The 16702-nt window shown below is 47.9% G+C and overlaps 3 protein-coding genes across 9 annotated transcripts in view; 1 reads left to right on the top strand and 2 right to left on the bottom strand.

The window, feature by feature from the left end:
• ACSF2 (acyl-CoA synthetase family member 2) overlaps window positions 1-2514 on the bottom strand; it is a 36082-nt gene extending 33568 nt beyond the window's left edge. The window contains exons 1-2 of one of the 4 annotated variants that reach the window (XM_071452863.1): window positions 2331-2464; window positions 1017-1143 (exon numbers count right to left, since the gene is read on the bottom strand). Coding sequence is in view for 3 of the 4 variants with exons in the window: in XM_071452866.1 (XP_071308967.1) it covers window positions 2331-2416 (86 nt within the window). In the remaining variant the exon portion in view is untranslated. Of the gene's footprint in view, window positions 1-1016; window positions 1144-2330 lie in introns of all 4 variants that reach the window. The other 3 variants (XM_071452866.1, XM_071452862.1, XM_071452865.1) reach the window with 3 other exon arrangements.
• Window positions 2515-6168: 3654 nt separating this feature from the next.
• On the top strand, window positions 6169-10544 carry LRRC59 (leucine rich repeat containing 59). Its single transcript, XM_071452930.1, has 7 exons — window positions 6169-6463; window positions 6811-6870; window positions 7389-7547; window positions 7853-7957; window positions 8537-8609; window positions 9034-9207; window positions 9742-10544. The coding sequence occupies exons 1-7, from the start codon at window positions 6359-6361 to the stop codon at window positions 9984-9986; spliced, it is 921 nt and encodes a 306-aa protein (XP_071309031.1). The 5' UTR covers window positions 6169-6358; the 3' UTR covers window positions 9987-10544.
• Window positions 10545-11955: 1411 nt separating this feature from the next.
• Window positions 11956-16687, bottom strand: EME1 (essential meiotic structure-specific endonuclease 1). Of its 4 annotated transcripts, XM_071452927.1 has the most exons (8): window positions 15971-16685; window positions 15768-15889; window positions 15498-15590; window positions 15026-15147; window positions 14699-14831; window positions 14072-14187; window positions 12819-13008; window positions 11956-12470 (listed from the first exon to the last, which is right to left on the bottom strand). In XM_071452927.1, the coding sequence occupies exons 1-8, from the start codon at window positions 16632-16634 to the stop codon at window positions 12294-12296; spliced, it is 1617 nt and encodes a 538-aa protein (XP_071309028.1). In that variant the 5' UTR covers window positions 16635-16685; the 3' UTR covers window positions 11956-12293. The 4 variants fall into 4 exon arrangements, with proteins under 4 accessions (XP_071309028.1, XP_071309027.1, XP_071309030.1 ...); XM_071452926.1 differs by having other exon boundaries at window positions 15768-16686; XM_071452929.1 differs by lacking the exon at window positions 15498-15590 and having other exon boundaries at window positions 15971-16686.
• Between the last annotated feature and the right edge of the window lie 15 nt (window positions 16688-16702).

Below are 16702 nucleotides of genomic sequence, written 5' to 3'. Positions count from 1 at the left end.
CAGCAGCAAGGGTATGTATCTGATCTGAGAGAATGTATCAAGAGACCTCTAGAAAGAAAGGGTCCAAAAGATTTAGAAATAACCCCTGTGTTCATCTTTGTTACAGAAAACAAGCAATTCACCCTTCACCTCTTCCTACAAAGCATCTGGTGCTGCTGGAGATAAAACAAGACCCATGGTCTGATATTACACCAGCTCTCATTTCCCTGACTCAGCCAAAGGAGAGCAGATAAAACTGTGCTTGCTCTTGGGCGTCAGCACTGTAAACCATGGCTTTTGGAGAGCACATGCCTTTTGTTACCAGCACATTTCAGCAGCAAGACAGCCTGCAAGTGAGCCAGCCTCATTCACAGGCCGTTCATACAAAACTCCAGAACCCTCAAATTCAGCAATGCAGCTCAACAGAGAGACATCAGAGATCTGGGAAGAATGCATCCTCCTCCTTTTCCCTGCAAAAGGTGGAAGAGCAGCCAAATCCCAGCAATCCCAGAGCTCTTCTGCCTGATGGCAGGGAGCAGAAATGATAAGACTGAGGTAAACACTCTGGGCTAATCCTAGGAGCTGTTTGTATTTTTCTCTGAACAGCCCAAATCAACAGTCTGGAGTTGTTGAGATAAGATAACCAGCTCTGTTTTCGCCTTTAACTCTTTACCAGTCTCTACAGAAATTATCAAAAGGGATGAGAGAGAAAACAAGGGAGTGTACGCTACTGTCCCCTTTGTAATGTGAAGGACATTGACCAGCCCTGTGGTGCCGTCACATCTGCACCTGTGGGAAAGGCCCTGCCTTCCCAGAGCCTGGGAATTGTCCCAAATACAGAGTTCATACTTGGAGAGGGTCACAGATTCTGCCAGTTCCTTGGCTCACGGACATCTACCAAGAGCATCTCTCCCCAAAACAAGAGCTTTTGGGTCTTTTCTGTAATATGACTGCAATTAAAGGGTGGTGAAAATTAACTCTGCTCTGTCCTCACTTCTGCTTTAATCTATTGACTAAAGAGTTAATCAGATACTTACTACTTTTTAAAAATATTATTATTATTTTCATTTAAGGAGAGATGAGGTTCCCAGGGTTTTCAGACTCCTCTTGCAGCAACTTTCTGGTTTTGTTTTCCACTGTACCTCTCTGCCCTCTGCACTCTCCCTGCCAAAAGGATAAACAAGCCTAGGAGCAGAATTCAATAAACTTTTTTTATAACATTACTAGAATTTACTCTCTAAGTACATGCTCTCTCTTTCCAAGGGCTTTGTGTTCTTGTCCCTCAGTTTCAATTCTGGGCTGAAATGAGCTGCAGTGAACACTGTCATGCTTCCCTTCTCATCCTATTTCCTAAGAACAGATTCTGAGAAGACAATCTTCACACACCTATGATGAAGTGGCTTCAACACTTCACTCCTAATGTCAAACCAGCTGAAAAAACCCACCTAAACCCTGTCTGGGAAAAACAAGGCCACCCGGTTCTTGGAATTGCTCACTGGAAGTCATTCATCCCAGTGATTATTACTCTGAATATCAGCTAATCCTTCAGACCCTTTCCCAAAGCCAGAAACTTCCCATTTCGTTTTTTTTTTTTTTTTTTTTTTCTTTTTACATGAACTTGCTCCAAAAGGCAGCGCTGAAGAAAAGCCAGGCAAAGAACTGGCCTGACTTCCCAAGTCCCAGAGCTTCTTGGTGTCCCAGACCTGCTGGGTCACTCAGCTCCCTGGGGGCTGCAGGACCACAGGGGGACAGGGACACTGATTGCAAGTCAGAGCCCTGAAAGAGGATGAGGAAGCCATTTGATACATTTCACATTGCTGCAATCTAGATGGAGCTGCTGCACAAAGTTCAGCCCTTGCAATGCCTCCACTTCCCTTTGCCTGCTGTTCAGGACTCATGCCTGCCCCGGCCCACTCCCAAGCTGGAGCAAAGCAGATCCAGGGGATACAGCCTGCCTTCTGCCACTTTGGAGGGGTTTTAGGGGATGCAAGGGTTAAACATTGAGACTAATATGCCCTCCCTGCATGCAGCCACTGGCCTAGCTGGACACCCACAGCACTCTGCAGCTGCCCTATAGTCCCTGGCCCCCATCACACATAGTTTCCATCCTCTGCAGCCTCTGTGCCCTACTGATCCCCAACCCCAGAGCCCTCTGCCCCCTATTGCCCCCATATCTTCTCATCCACAGCCCCTCGATCCCCTATAGCCCCTATTCCTTCTCTTCCATAGCCCCCTTTCCGCTTTAATTCCTATCCCTTTCAGCCCCAGTCCCCTACAGTTACCCACCCCCTACAGCCCCACAGCCCTCCGCCCCTACAGCCCGCACCTCCCGTTCCACAGCCCATCCCTACCTGCCCCGCGGGGCTCCCCACCGTTCGCCCGCCCGGCGGAGGAGCTGCACTGCCCGGGACAGCGCTGCCAGGCGGGCCGTGGCCATTCCTTCAGCGGCGGCAGCACCCGAGCACCCGGCACGCCCCGACCCGGCCCGTTCTGTCCTGTCCCGTCCCGTTCCGCCGCTCGGTGCTCGGGGGCGCTGCGCTCCATGGCCCGCCCCGGCCCCGCTCCGCCCCGCCCGCGGCTCCCCGCGGTCCCGGGACCGTTCGCCGGCCGGGAGGAGGCCCTCTGCCGGTCCCCAGCCCAAGCTGTCCACCACAATTTCTTCCCTGTACATTTCCACTCCATTATCTCTTCTTCCCAGCCTGTTCCACCAGCCTGACTGAACCACTGTTACACCCCGAATAAGCCCCTCCACTCGAATGAGTAGAGATGGACTTTGGTGCAAGAGAAACACCATAATTTGCCTCCACCTGTCTCCACTTGTATCACTTGGTGCCCTAGCCCTGTGAGTCACCATCTGGCCTCCAGCCCTATCTCCTCAGTAAGTTATCAGTTGGCACCCCACTACCATCTTTAGGCACTCCCTGTGGAGAAGAGACCAGCTAGGAACTGCAGAGTTGCTCCGGGGCTGGGCTAGCTGAGACCCCCTCACCTAAGTGCAGAGGTGTGGGCAGGCACCAGGTAAGGAGCGTGGTGCTGCTGAGCTCTCCAGCAGCACTGATGCTGAAGAGGCGACACAGTGTATCTGTATCACATCAAGCACAATGGTGCTGATGAACAAGAGCACAAATATCAACCTCAGAATGGGGAATCTCAGACATCAAAGCCAAAAATGTGCTTGTAACAGAGTGAAAAATCAACTGCCACCAGATCTCTAGTGTCTGACACTTGTAGAAATACAAGATTTTCCCCAATGTGCATCTAGTTCACAAGGAATTTGTTTGGTGGCAGCAGTGACAATGTCTTCTTTGTTACGGAAAGGGAGACTTTTTTCCCTTGAAATGTAAAAAATTTGCCTTGGCTGCAGAGGAGTCACAAAGATCTTCAAAGAGTCTGGGAATCGTCTCTAACCCCAAGCTGGCATGGTCAGCTCAGGCCCAGTAAGGATTGTTCGATCACAATTAGATCAACTGTGTTCATCCTACTTCCCTCAGCATTTCCTGCTCCCTTCTCCTTGCTAATGTTCTTGCAACCCCTAACAGAGTGCACAGATGTGCCTTGTGCTATGCTTTGTCTTTGTCTTCTGGAACTTCAAAGTCTTTCTAGCCTCTTCCAGTCAGTCCCACTGAACTCAGCAGCGAGGTGAGTTTCTGGATTCCTACAGGGGATGTAAAGCTATGTGACATCTGTGGCCAGAAGTTGTCCTTCCACCGTTTGGCCAGAGCAGAGCAACTGTCCTTGTGCTGATGGAGCATTAGAGCTCTCAGTATTGTATAACCACTGAGGAAAAAAAAAATTGATGCAAACCTGTAATAAATAAAAATAAAAATGACTTTTGGCCTGATCTTCCCACATTATGATCATTAGCCCAGAGGGTGAATCCTGGTCAAAGAAAGAATTAAGCCAAGAATTATGCAGAAATTAATGTGACCTTAACAGTTGGGTATGTTTGTTTGAGATTGTATTGGTTTTGGCTAAAGAGCAAAGCAAAGGACTCCTGAAGCAGTAGCATTTCATACACCATTGCATAAGGTACCATTCATTTCTAATCAAGATTTTAAAATCTGTTAATCACAAGTAAGTAGGTAGGTTTTGTAACCATCTACACCCTTGTTTGGCTTTGCTAGGAGCCAATGGCTCTTGGATTTATGAAAACACAGATTTCAGTCTCTGTAGCATTGCATTGACAAAGACCTTTCCTACATATGCAAAGGGTCTTGCTCAAGCCCCCTCAGAGCCCCGCTGGGTTTTGTTCTCCAGAGCAGGACTGTATTTGGTGCCTCCCAGCCATGGAAAGGAACAGCACAGCACATCACATGAATCCCTTGCTGGCTCAGGGTAAGGGGTGGGTCAGTAATCAGTGCCTGCCTTGGAGATTTGCCTTCCCCACCACTCTCTGGAGCAAGTCCTCTCTGGCCCTTCCCTCCAACAACAAACATTGCTGTGAAAAGCTTAGGTATGGGGGGAGATTCTTGGATAAGTAGACCTCACTTCTCTCAGATGAGGGGTCTGTAATTTCTGATCACAGTTGGAAGAACAATAACATGCTCTGAAAAACTTTCATAATCTCCTGGACAGGAGCACCTCAACCTCAGGCAGACTTTATTGTAGTTTCTATGAGGCAAATCCTTGTGTGCTGCTTTGGGGTGCCTTTGTTCAGAGAATCCTGTGGCCTTAATTACCTCAATACTGAGCTAATGCTGGTTTCTAGGTGTTGGAAGAAATTCACTGGCACCTTAAAAATGAACTAATGCATCCAGAGGGTAGATGTGCTGCAGTAATGAAAACATCTTCGCAATGTGTATTTGTGATGTTTGTCCCAAACATCTTCACAATGTGTATTTGTGATGTTTGTCCCAAACATCACAAAGAGCACACAGGTCAAGAAATTCATGGTTAGTCCTTGCTGTAATCCCAGTACCAGGTAACACTAATCTGGCTCTGTCTCAGGCTCCTTTCTCTTTCACTGACTTTCTCCACAGAGGAGAGTGCTCTGTTCTTGTGGGACTGGAGCCTTAGGAGCAAAGCAGGAATATCCATTAAGTGTTCCTCCTGTGAAGAAACATTGTTGGGTAATGGTACAGGCCAACTGAGAGGGAATTCTCCCCCTGGATTAGGGAGAGTGTGGACAGATATAAGCAGCTGTATCAGATATTGCAAAACAATGTACACATCCCTGGGTTTTTGTTGGGATTATTGGCCATAAACCAGTTAGTTCTCTGCATGGTGGTGTGTGTCAGGTTATGTGACTGGATGCAAAACCTCCCCTGCTCATGGGTCTAGGCTGGGAGTTCTCCTGCCTTCTGCAGGGCTGTTTCATGTAGCCCAGATCTAAACTCCTGTCAACCTGGCCAGGGTTCCAGGGCTGGTGGGACAGCTGCAAGAATGCCCTGAGCTGTACCAGTGTGTCCCAAAATAGGCTCTGCCACCCAGTGTGCAAGAGGCCAACCCAAACCCAGAGTTGAGGTATTTGATTTCACCTATTTACAGTTCTGCACTGGACGGCAAATCCACAAAGCCAGCATGACAGCTGTCAAAACTTTTCACTACTTATATATTTTACCAAACAAAAGGCATTAATGTTCATTGGCTACAAGTTACCTAGATCTCATATCAATTAGTATTCTATCTTCCATTGTTTAATGATTCTTCTGCTTCCCATGCTAATTAGTCCAGTCTTAGTCTTTCTCTTCTTTTGGGTTGGCGGGTTTCCTGGGTCTGTGGCCATGAGTAGGTGGTCACAATCTGCCCCTGACAAAACTACATTTTACCTGCTTGGAGCTGATTCAACCCAATTGCTGAGTTAGCTTTATTCGTTTCTTCCTTATCTTAGGGATTCTGCCTAATGTCTTTGTAACCCATAAATCCTGCATTCCTTGTTCCCGCTAACAGTAGCACATCCTTCTTCCCAAGCTTTGTTAACCTCCCATTAAGTCTGAGATCATCGGATCAAGCCTTAAACCTTAACAAGACAATTCTACCAACAAGTAATTGTTGGTAGACAGCGCTTAGAGCCTATTAGCTGCTCTCTGCTCGGGGACTAAATCTCCTTTCTTTTTGCTTAGGTTTGAAAGTACGCAAAGATCAAACATCAGATAACATCCTTTCTTAAGGCAATTTGTAGGCGTTTAGCGGCGCCGGTGCAAGTGCGGGCGGTGCGGCCCCGCTCCGGGCCGGCAGCGGGCGCGCTCGGCCCCGCGGCGGCGGCTGGCGGGCCCGCGAGGACGTGGCCGCGGAAGTGGGTGGCGGGGCCGGGCCGTGCCACGCCGGGACGGGACGGGCTGGGCTGTGCGGTGCTGAGCTGTGCTGAGCCGCTCCGAACCGAGCCGCGCTGCCTCCCCGTGCCGAGCCGCATCTCCCGTGGGCAGCCGCCGACGGAGCCATGTCGCGGGGCAGCGGGAAGGGGCTCAGCCTAAAGGACAAGCTGGACGGGAACGAGCTGGACCTGAGCCTTTGCGACCTGAATGAAGTGCCGGTGCGGGAGCTGGTGAGCCTCCTGCCGTAGGCCCCCCGGCGGGGGTGGGGACCAGCTCCCGACCCCCGGGAAGGGGCAGCGTAGGGCAGTCGGATGTGCTGGGGGCTTGTGACGTGGCCTGCAGGTATTTAAAGCAGTGAGGTTCTGTGTCCCGCGGGCCCGGCAGCAGCTAGTTACTGCTGTCCTGGGATAAGAACCGCTTTGGACACAGAGCTGGATCCGGAGATGACGTGGCCTCGGAGCAGCCGCGGGGGATGGATAGACTGACGCGGGAGAAACCGCAGAGGCCGAAGAAGAACAGGTGTCAGAGGGGGTCGGGTGAATGTCCATGTTCATTCAGTGCCTTATTTGTCTTTCAGGCCGCTCTTCCGAAAGCTACTGTCTTGGATTTGTCCTGTAACAACCTCATTTCCTTGCCGGTAAGGTGCTAGAGAGCCTCCGTGGGGATGAGTCTGCTGGGAAATATTTGGAAAGATAGCTGGTGCTTCAGTAGAGGCTCACCAGGCACTGTGGAACTGGCAGTTTCGCTGCCCTGGGGTGGCTGAATGCCTCAGTTGTCAGTGACAGGTCAGTGCTGGCAGTGGATTTGGCTGAGGCAGGAGAGAGTACAGGGTTGAACTGTGTGAAGATTGCAGTACATTCCTTCCAGAGCATCCCCAGGTGAATACAGAGGAGTTTCATCAGCAGTGGAGATTTGGGTTTGTTCCTGTCATATTGTCATCCATAACCTTCTCGGCCTGTCTTATCTGTCCCACCGTGTCTCACCTCCATCTTCCAAGGCAGAGGAGGAGAGCGATTTTCCTCCATCACAGTCTTGTAGTATGTCAAGGATTTGTGCCTGATTTGAGGTGCAAGCTGTCTCCACGTACTTCCCACTTAGGTTCTTCCATAAAGGTGCTGACCAGCTTTCTCTGGGTTTTCTTTGTTTGGGTTTTAGTCAGACTTCTGCAGTTTGATGCATCTGGTGAAACTGGATTTGAGTAAAAATCGGTTGCAACAGCTGCCCTTGGACTTTGGCCGCCTGGTCAATCTGCAGCACTTGGACCTCCTGAACAACCGCTTGGTCACCCTGCCAGTCAGCTTTGCACAGCTCAAGGTAAAATTGTTTGCTGGGCAGTTACGTAAAACTTTGGGATGCAGCCCAGGGTCTTGTGATCCTGCTCAAGTTGATTTCTCTGGTAAAGCATCCATCCTGCTGACTACCCATTTCAAAATTCAGCTGGGTCTGCACCGCAGCCCAGTAAAAATCCTCTCAATCTATTGAAAACATCCCTGCTCATCTTCTGTACCTGTTTCATGAATGTGAAAACTAAGCAGTTCTTTGCTTCTGCTTTGGATCTCTTAAATAATTCCAAGACTGCTGTGCTCTTACAGCCTCCCCTTTGTTGTGCCTTTTTGCAGAACCTGAAGTGGCTGGATCTGAAGGACAATCCCCTGGATCCTGTCCTGGCAAAAGTGGCAGGAGACTGTCTGGATGAGAAGCAGTGTAAGCAGGCTGCTGTCAAGGTAAGGAGTCTCATTTTATTCTAATTTATTTTTTTCCTTTCATGGCTTTGCCAGTGATTCTTCCTCTGTTTGCTTAGCAAGCTGGGCAGCTACTGCAGGAGCATGAAGTTTTTTTAGGGAGTGAGGTGTAGGTCGACTGCACTGACTCCCCTACTGCTGTGCCTGTGGAGAGCAAACACCTGGCTGAGGAGGATGCTTCTCCATTTGTGGAGTTAAGAGAGGATTAAATGCTGGTTGCCAAGAAAGGAGGCATAATCAGACATAGTAATCCATGCTTGTGTTGATAGTACAAAAACCTCTGGAGAAGTTCTGGCAAACATAAATAGAAATGTTCTGTGATCCTCTGAATCACTGAGCACCACTTTGCCATGTTTGTTTTTAATGGGAGGATTTGTTTTTTAACAACAGAGACTCACATAAGTTGTGAGTTCTTTTCAGAGCCGTAGCTGTAGGGATAGGTGAGGGTTGGGGGTCAGCCCCAGCTGCCTATCCTCAGCTACATTCCATCTGTTGTGCTCTGAACTGGCTGTGCCACTAGGCTTCTGCACAGCCCTCAGGTTGTTTTCTTGGCTATTTAAGGTACTGCAGCACATGAAAGCCATCCAGTCTGAGCAAGATCAACAACGGCAGCGGAAACTCCAGGCAGAGAGAGGTAGGGACAAAGAGCCCCCACGTGCTGTCTACTGAGGACTGCTCTTGGTCTAACACACCCAAACATTCTGATCACCATCTAATAAATTGCCATCTAACGCATACTTGTAGCCACCCAAACCCAAAGTACTCAGGGAATAGTAGGGTAAAAGGGCTGGAGGGAGAAATATAGCAGGGGGATAGTGTATGTGATTTCTTGGCCTGAGGAATAGTTAAATCTCTAGAAGGAATGTGCTATAGGTTACCTATAAAACATGAAAGAAAAGCACAGCAAAATGCAAGGTATGTAATACTAAATAAAATGATAATAAAAGAGGATAGTTGTTTAATTGGTTTCCTCATTCCAGTTGGGATAATAAGGTAATAAGGAAAATGGCAGTGACAACCCTTTGCATAAAAGGGAAAAACTTGCTGTTAACCCCCAGAAATGGAGAAGAAGCGTGAAGCAGAACAGCGAGCAAAGGAGGCTCTGGAGAGAGAACTGCGGAAGCGAGAGAAGGCAGAGGAAAAGGAGCGCAGAAGGCGAGAGTACGATGCTCAGAAAGCTGCAAAACAGGAGATGGAAAAGAAAACTAAAAAGGAAACAGTGCACACCCGAAGTAAGTAGTGTCTATTTTGGGTGGGATTGTGTCAGGTTTCATTGTCATTAGATTGTGATGCTGCCAGAATTGCTTTCATGCAGGCCAGGTACTGGGAGATTGGAGAATGGTGGGAGAGGGTAGGGTGGAACTTATAGGAGTTCTCATAAACTCTGCTGCTGTGCCCTTTTCCCATGTTACTATGAACTGTAAAACTACAAGTCATGAAGTTCTCCAGCTGTTCCTAATGAGAACTTCCCTCCACTCATTTTTTTATGTCTACTGAGCTGCATTTGCATAATCAGATCTTGTGCAACACAGAGGTGCTTTACACCCCCTTCACTGCTGCCCATGAAACTGGATCTGAAACTTTTCATTCTAAGCAGTTACATCCTGCACATCTACTTATTTATCAGAGCTAAGTGATGAAAATTCACAACAAAAGCCAACTGCAGCAGAGGATTAAGTATCTTACCTGAACGGTTTGTTTGTGAGCATAGCCTGTTATAGTTGATTAATTCCTCACATTCTGTCCTGTTCACGTTCTCACTGCAGAGCCGGCCTCCAGCTCCCGTCCCCCTCAGCCTCCCCGGCACAAGCCCTCGTGGTCGCGGTCAGTGCTGAGAGTCCTGCTCTTTGTGCTGCTCTGCATCCTCTGTACCCTGGCTGCCTGCAAGCTGACGGAGCTGCAGCATCAACCTCTGTGCGTCAGCGTGAACACGCTCTACGAGGACGTGGTGGCTGCTCTGCAGAACCACAAAACCCTGCAGAACATGCTACAGCACAACTCGCACCAGTGATTGTCCTGGATGGGCACTTGCTTCATCAGCATCTCCTTCCACCATCTACGCAGCCAGAATTCCTATGGAATTGTGTTCTGATGAAACTGCTTTGAACCAGTCAGCGTTGGTTTGCTGGTCCACTCCACAGAGCAGAGCTATTGTTCAAACTATCTTTGTTGTGCATGTCTCTCAGTTGGCCTGTAACTCCCATTATTTGTGCACATTAACCTAAACTTATTACCACTCCTTGCCTCCAAGTTGTGTCCACCAGGATTGTGAGGTACAGGAAGCTGACAGTCTATAGGAATGGGAACAAGCAGCCCTCACATCATCTGGGTGAGACAGCTGTAGCTCTGAGCTAGAGGTAGAAGGTTTTTAATACATATCCATTCCTTGCTCTCATTTCTGTTTGTGCTAAAAATGGTGGTATGGCTGTATGGGAATAATACACTAAGGCCACACTCCAGGACCAATTACAGGCATGTAGGATGGCTGTGCATCCCTATGTTGGAGCAAAGAGGCTGATGTGCTATTGAAAGAAGCTGAAAATTTTCAATACAGTAGTTTTCATGGCAATTTGTCTGAACTGGATGTTTATATTATTAACATAGTTTTCAATTTAATTAGGCCTTTTAAATGATTTCCAAGTACATGGGAATAATTCCTGCCTGCTGCAGCTGCAGAATCAGCACTGGGTGGCACTGTGCAAGCACTGCTGGCAGGAACGGGAAGCCTCGGGGCTGGGGAAAGGCTGGGAGGTTTGGTGGTTTGCATCTCAAGAGGAAAACTCACCTCTGCAATGGTCTGTGAATTATTTAGAATTTCCTTAAAAATTATTTAAAATTCATTTTAAAATTTCCTTAACTCCCATCAAGCAGAAGTTCTTCATATCCTTAAGAGCTTTGTGAGTTCTTAAAATGAAGTGCAAGTTTCAGAGAATATCTGTGCTACAGACTCCACTGAGACATTCTACACTGGTCTCCAGAATCATTCCCTCTTCTCATACCTGGGATTATTGCTGCCAGAAGCGGTGCTATGGGGAAACCATCACAGCAGTAAACCCTCATTTTTCTGTAACCTGATGATAAGATTGTGGTTCCCTGAATATCGCACAGGAGAGAGCAGCAGCACAAGTGTCAGATTAAAGGAAGGAAGGGGTGCCTCTGCCTCAGGAGGGTGCATGTTCTCAAAGCTTCCTTCAAACACCTTTAAGCTTTGCTTTGGGTGTCTAGCTCATCCCATTCTTTAAAATATCCTTACTCTCTATCCAGAAATGTTCAGGAAAATTGCAAACAGCATCTAAAGCAATGTTTCCTCCATGCAGCCCTTCCTGCCAACATCCAGATAAGTGTTACATAGGTTGGCAAGCATGGGCTTATACAATTTAGAGATTCAGGTTAGCAGCACTTCTGGTCAGGCCAGGGCCCCAGCTGGATGCCTGGAACAAGCAGGGTAGGTAGGGATTTTTCCACTGGAGGCAGCAGGGTTCCAAAGAGTTAACTTCCACACATGGGATGCAGTTTAATTCTCAGCAATGCTCTTACAAAAACCCTCAGCTGTCCTTGTGTGCACACAAGTGCTGATGGCTGCACGGACAGGCCATGGTCCCCAATCTAATTAAAAGGAAGCTTTTTCTGCCAACTGTTTAGACCTCATAATTCCAGCACATATAATCAGATTTCAAGACCTTCTCTAGATTAAGCCATCTGGAGACTGAATCAGAGCACTCTAAACTTGTATCTGAAAATTAGTCTTACTCATTCCCATCTGCTACAGCAGAACAATGAGAGACTGTTTTGCGAGGTAAAGTTCTTTCACCTCGCTAGAGCAGGTGCTGGGGGGGCAGCACCATGTCACTCTAGCTTCAGGATTTGTCCCAAAGGAGGGAGAAGGTAAGTCCTTGCAGTTCAGGAGAGCAACAGGAAGTATTCCTTTTAACAGAGGACCTACCTGTCTATATTCAAGACGCCACGTTAAGAAGCAAAGGTTATTCTTCAAAATTATTTATTTTATAGAAAGACAAATGAAACAACATCAGTACTATAAGCTGTGTGCAACTCATGTGCTTAGGGAAGATGTTCACCATCTTTCTTGTGTAAACTCCTGCTATTCAGCAACTTTATCCAACTTTTTTCCTTCTACAATAAAGTCTTAATGTGTTTCAAGTCTTTAAACAGGGATCAATGAGTGTTATCTAAGCACTTCTTCACAGAAGAAAACTGAAAACTTGACCAGACAAATAGTAAAAACCCTTATTCCCTGGAGCTACCCAGTGAAATCCAAAATGGAACACTTAACTGAACGGTACAACCCTTTTTCCCTGTGCTACCCAGTAAAATCCAGACAGAGGTCGGGATCATGGGAAGTCATCTGCAGATAGATGCGTCGGGATAGTTCCGGCCCAATGCGCCGGGAGGTGGCCGTCACACCCTCCCCACGGTGCACAGGGATATTGGCCAGCATGTTCTCCCGCTCCTGGTCCGAGGAGCATTTCTCATAGGCCTAAAAGCAACACAAAGGCAACAATGGGATCACCCACTTGCATCCATTGCTCAAAAAACCAATCAAAGCTATGCACCTGTACCTGCTCTGCCCTTCCACAATGTCCACTCATTTTTCACTTGGTCTCTGCCCAAGTCCCATCTGTGAGCTTGGAGAGTGAAGCCAGTGCTGCTCCCTCAGTGGGAAGCCAGACCAGTGGATGCCAAGGAATCAGTTCCTTCGCTAACTTACTGAACCGCTCATGCAGAATCACTGTGTCTAATTTAATACTCATTAAATTATTTCTTCCACTCCCTGCATGAGCTGGCTGCCTGCACACAGTGCTGGGTATCCCTGAGGCATCCTCACCTGGATCAGAAGCTGAGGAGAAGGGTAGGCAGACACGATAGCCTCAGCCATCTCAGAGCTGACACGGTTAAATTGCTGTATCTGCCTCTTCCAAACTTTCAAGAGACCCTTTCCAGAAGGATCCACCTTCACCCCTCTGCAACAATCCTTCTCCAAGTAGAAAGAGAACCCTGTGTTCTCTCGCTCTCGCCTAGGGAGAACAAGAAATGGAGGAAGCAAATGAGACAATGAGGCTGTGAAGAAAATCCTGTCCCTGCCATCTGTTGTCAGAGCGCCGTCCCCCACTTGAGCTGTCAGAGACACAACCGGCATCAAAGAAAACATGAATAATTTGACCCTGTTTTCTTTATATGCACTAGCAATTTCTTTAAGACCCAGATTGCTCCTGAAAAATAAACAATCCCATACTCAGCAGCAATCCTGACACAAGCCAACTTGCAGACAAAGTGGTAAACAAGAATTCACCTTCTGGCTGTCAACCATAACAAAGCACTTTTAGATGTCATTTTTAATGAGAGCTCATCTCTTGTCATAGCTGACATGAAAATCCAGCATCTGCTGTGATAGGAATGCCAGGATTGCTTGAGACTGCGCAAGATGGCTTTCTTAGCTATCACTGTGCAACAAGCTGCTGTCCTCCCTTATCAATGGAAAGAATCAAGTGGTTCATTATCAGGCATGTCTCTTCATTTCACACTGAAGAAGAAAATCTGGCACTCTAAGATCTAAGGAATGCCTTAGAGTGCCAGAAAATCTGGCACTCTAAGGCATTCCCTTCCCACTCCAAAAATCTGACTCAGAACAAGAGCTCTACTTGATGTCAAGGCTTCAGTGTGAAACCCGAAGGTGGTGAGACACCAGAACAAATTGCCCAAAGAAGCTGCAGATACTCAGGGAAGTTGCGGATACCCCATGCCTGGAATCATTCAATGTCAGGTTAGATGGAGCACTAAGCAACCCAGTGTAGTGGAAGATGTCCCTGGCCGTGGCAGGGGGTTGGATTAGATGATCTTTAAGGTCCCTTCCAACCCAAACCAGCTTGTGACTATAAAACCAGGGTTTGTCCTGACCCCTCTGTGGGCAGGATATCAATTTCAAGAACAAGTCCTTTGTTGAAGGAGCTGCAAGAGCAGATGCTCTGTCACCTGCACCTTTAGGAACCATTATACCCTGTGTTGTACCTTCTATTCCTTCCCAGTAGCTCAAAGTGCAGCCTCTCCAAAGGTAGGACCAAATCTCCTCTGCTTACTCACTTGTATGGTGCTTCAGCCACAGCTTTTGTGAACATAGTGGCATATTCCCCAAGCTCCTCACTGCTCTCAAAAATGCTGATTTGGACTTGTGTGCTCAGCTGCAGATCCACCAGGGCCTGTATCACCATTGGGAATAACAAATGGCACAATCAGTCATGCTGCATCAAATTCCATATTTGTCTGAAGCAGAAAAGGGTCACAAACCTCCTGCTGTAGGACAAGAACCTTCACTCTCAATTTTGGGAACAGTTAGGACACTGAAGTATTTAGGGGCAGTCTGTCTCCTGACAGTTAATATCACCTCAGTGTCCTCTAAGCTGCCTCAGCTCCTCCGTGGCTCTTGTTACAAACAAGCCACCACCAGTGGCCTTTGCCAATGGGCCATGAAGGGCAAGAGGTGCTGCGACTGACATCAGTATCCAGGTGAATGAGACACATCAGTCTCTGTGGAAACAGGTACATGACTGAGCAGTGGGGAGCTGAACCCAAAGACTTCTGTCCATAGACTGATGGACAAATGAATAATGAAAGCCACGTACTCCCATGTACAAAATTGTGTGACTGGGTCAAATGTTCAAATACTGGGAGACAACAGATGATGGTTGCATGTGTTTTAAAAGCACTCACTTCTTTCACATCCATTCTGGATAAGTCCAAGCTAGAATCCTTAGCTTCCTTTTTTCTCCTTTCTCCCCGTTTCTCTTGATTCCCACTTGTGGCTGTCTGTCGCAGCCTTTGTTTTGGCTGAACTTGGAGAGACCTAAAAAGAGTAAAGTAAGACTGGGGTGACAGTCTGGATGGACCTTTGCTTCTGTTTCTGTATAAAAAGTGGTGGAGCAGTTCTGGGAATACCTCTTATACTCCAGTCTCTGCTAGAAAGAATTGACATAAACACCTATGGCATTTTTCAAGCCCAGAGAAAACACAGAAACATTTGGAGGGAAGAAGTCTGACCTGAAATAATTTTCTACTCCAACTACTGCCAGAGCCAGAATTCTCCCAGGCATTTTCTCCATCATATGAGCCACATAGCTCTGCAGGGTCTCCTTCTGCCTTTCTGCGCAGCCATCAGCATTCTACAAAGATGAATGAGAAAAACAAGGAGTTAAACAATCTTGAGGTATACAGAGAAGCATAGCAAATTATTGCCCTGGTTGTAGGTCTGCAGAAAGAAGGAAAAAAAAAACCCCACTTGATGTAACAATGTAACTCTTCAGAGGAATGTGTGAAAAATTTTAACTAGCAAGAAAGCTTGTCAGAACTTTACATTATACAGCTCACTAATGGCTTCTACACCCAGATTTCTGTTTCAGTGAAACCCTGCATTCCTCCCACACCAAAACCTTCCTGCCACTAAGAGGGATGGCAAAACACTGGTTTTACATCAAGGCATGTTCAGGAGCACAAAAGTCATAAGCATCCTCACTTGCTTGTAGCTGTGAGCCATGGACAAAAACTCCTCTAAGCCAAGCAGAACCAGAACATTTGGTTCTTCTGTCCATTCATCTCCTCCTCCCATCTGTTCAGATACGAAAACAAACAGGCCATAGTCTGTTTAGAATTCACTCAGACTCCCACTCAGATCTCTGAGCAGGGAAATTAGAGGGTGTTCACTTGGGTTGCTAAATACAATTACTAATGACTGCAAATAACACATGAGGAAAAGGACGAAATTATCAAAATTTTGCTCACATACCTGTGATGTCTTTCTCCTCCAGGTGATACTGCAGGGAACAGCGTGGTTCTCAAACACACAGGAATAATTGGCAGCTTGCAAAGCACTAAGGATCTGCTCACCACCTTCTACCTGTAAGATGACTGAAATCGATGCATGGGTCAGGCCTCCAGAGAGGAGACAACAGTCAGTAGAAGGCAGCAGCAGGCTGTGAGGACAACTACCTGGATCTAGCACCACTGTTATGTATTTCTGGCACTCTCCTGGCCGCTGAGCCTTCAGCATCTTGGCAACGGCTCTCTTCCTCTCTTTCTCCTCCTCCTGCTTCCTCCTCTTTGCTTCTTGCTCTTTCCTTCTCTGCCACGCATTCTGGCAGATTGCCTCCCGTTCCTTCTGACTATATTGTCGCTTCTTAAGAGGGAGCGATGTTTCTGGCCTTTCTCTGCTTACCGGGGGGCTACTAGGCCTGTCAGAGTCGACTGGCAAGGAGCACAAGGAGGATCTCTCAACACCGCGTGTACCAGTCTCACTATCACAAACTACTTCTCTTGACGGCGTCAGGTCTTGCCGAAGCCCTTCGCTCCCAGGAGCCATCAGGTCACCACTAGCACAAAGCCCAGATGCCTCACCTTCATCATAAGCGCCCAGGTTGAAAGGCTCAGGCTCCGCTCCCACCCTCATCTTGACCCTCTCGTGCAAAGGGACAACGTCCACCCCCTCTTCGCTCCCGCTGCTCACCATCTTGACCACCTCTGCCACTTCAGGCTCAGGAGATGGCGACCGCGGGCGACTCGGCTCGCCGAGGCATGGGGACGGCTGCAGCAGGTAGGCGAAGGAGGGCAGGTTCTCCTCCTCGCTGCTCTCAGATCCCGACTCGCTCTCCGCCATCTCCCCCGTCTCCTTAGGGGCACCCGCGCCCGCCTGAGGGGAAAGCCCGCGCCGGCCGCTGGTTGGCC

This window comes from Agelaius tricolor, unplaced genomic scaffold, assembly GCF_023055355.1.
Source record: "Agelaius tricolor isolate 1412-34295 unplaced genomic scaffold, bAgeTri1.0.p SCAF_35, whole genome shotgun sequence".
NCBI classification, from domain to species: domain Eukaryota; kingdom Metazoa; phylum Chordata; class Aves; order Passeriformes; family Icteridae; genus Agelaius; species Agelaius tricolor.
Note: the sequence above shows the minus strand (reverse complement) of the source record. Positions and strands in the feature narration are given on the sequence as shown.

What these genes read in the sequence shown, in the direction of transcription:
- LRRC59 (XM_071452930.1), top strand. Translation starts at nt 6,359, where the DNA reads ATGTCGCGGGGCAGCGGGAAGGGGCTCAGCCTAAAGGACAAGCTGGAC. An exon ending in ACAACCTCATTTCCTTGCCG is followed by an intron (nt 6,871 to 7,388) that starts GTAAGGTGCTAG and finishes TTTGGGTTTTAG; the next exon opens with TCAGACTTCTGCAGTTTGAT. An exon ending in GGAAACAGTGCACACCCGAA is followed by an intron (nt 9,208 to 9,741) that starts GTAAGTAGTGTC and finishes TTCTCACTGCAG; the next exon opens with AGCCGGCCTCCAGCTCCCGT.
- EME1 (XM_071452926.1), bottom strand. Translation starts at nt 16,634, where the DNA reads ATGGCGGAGAGCGAGTCGGGATCTGAGAGCAGCGAGGAGGAGAACCTG. An exon ending in GGAGGAGAAAGACATCACAG is followed by an intron (nt 15,591 to 15,767) that starts GTATGTGAGCAA and finishes GTATCTGAACAG; the next exon opens with ATGGGAGGAGGAGATGAATG. An exon ending in CTCCTCAGCTTCTGATCCAG is followed by an intron (nt 12,471 to 12,818) that starts GTGAGGATGCCT and finishes TGTTGCTTTTAG; the next exon opens with GCCTATGAGAAATGCTCCTC.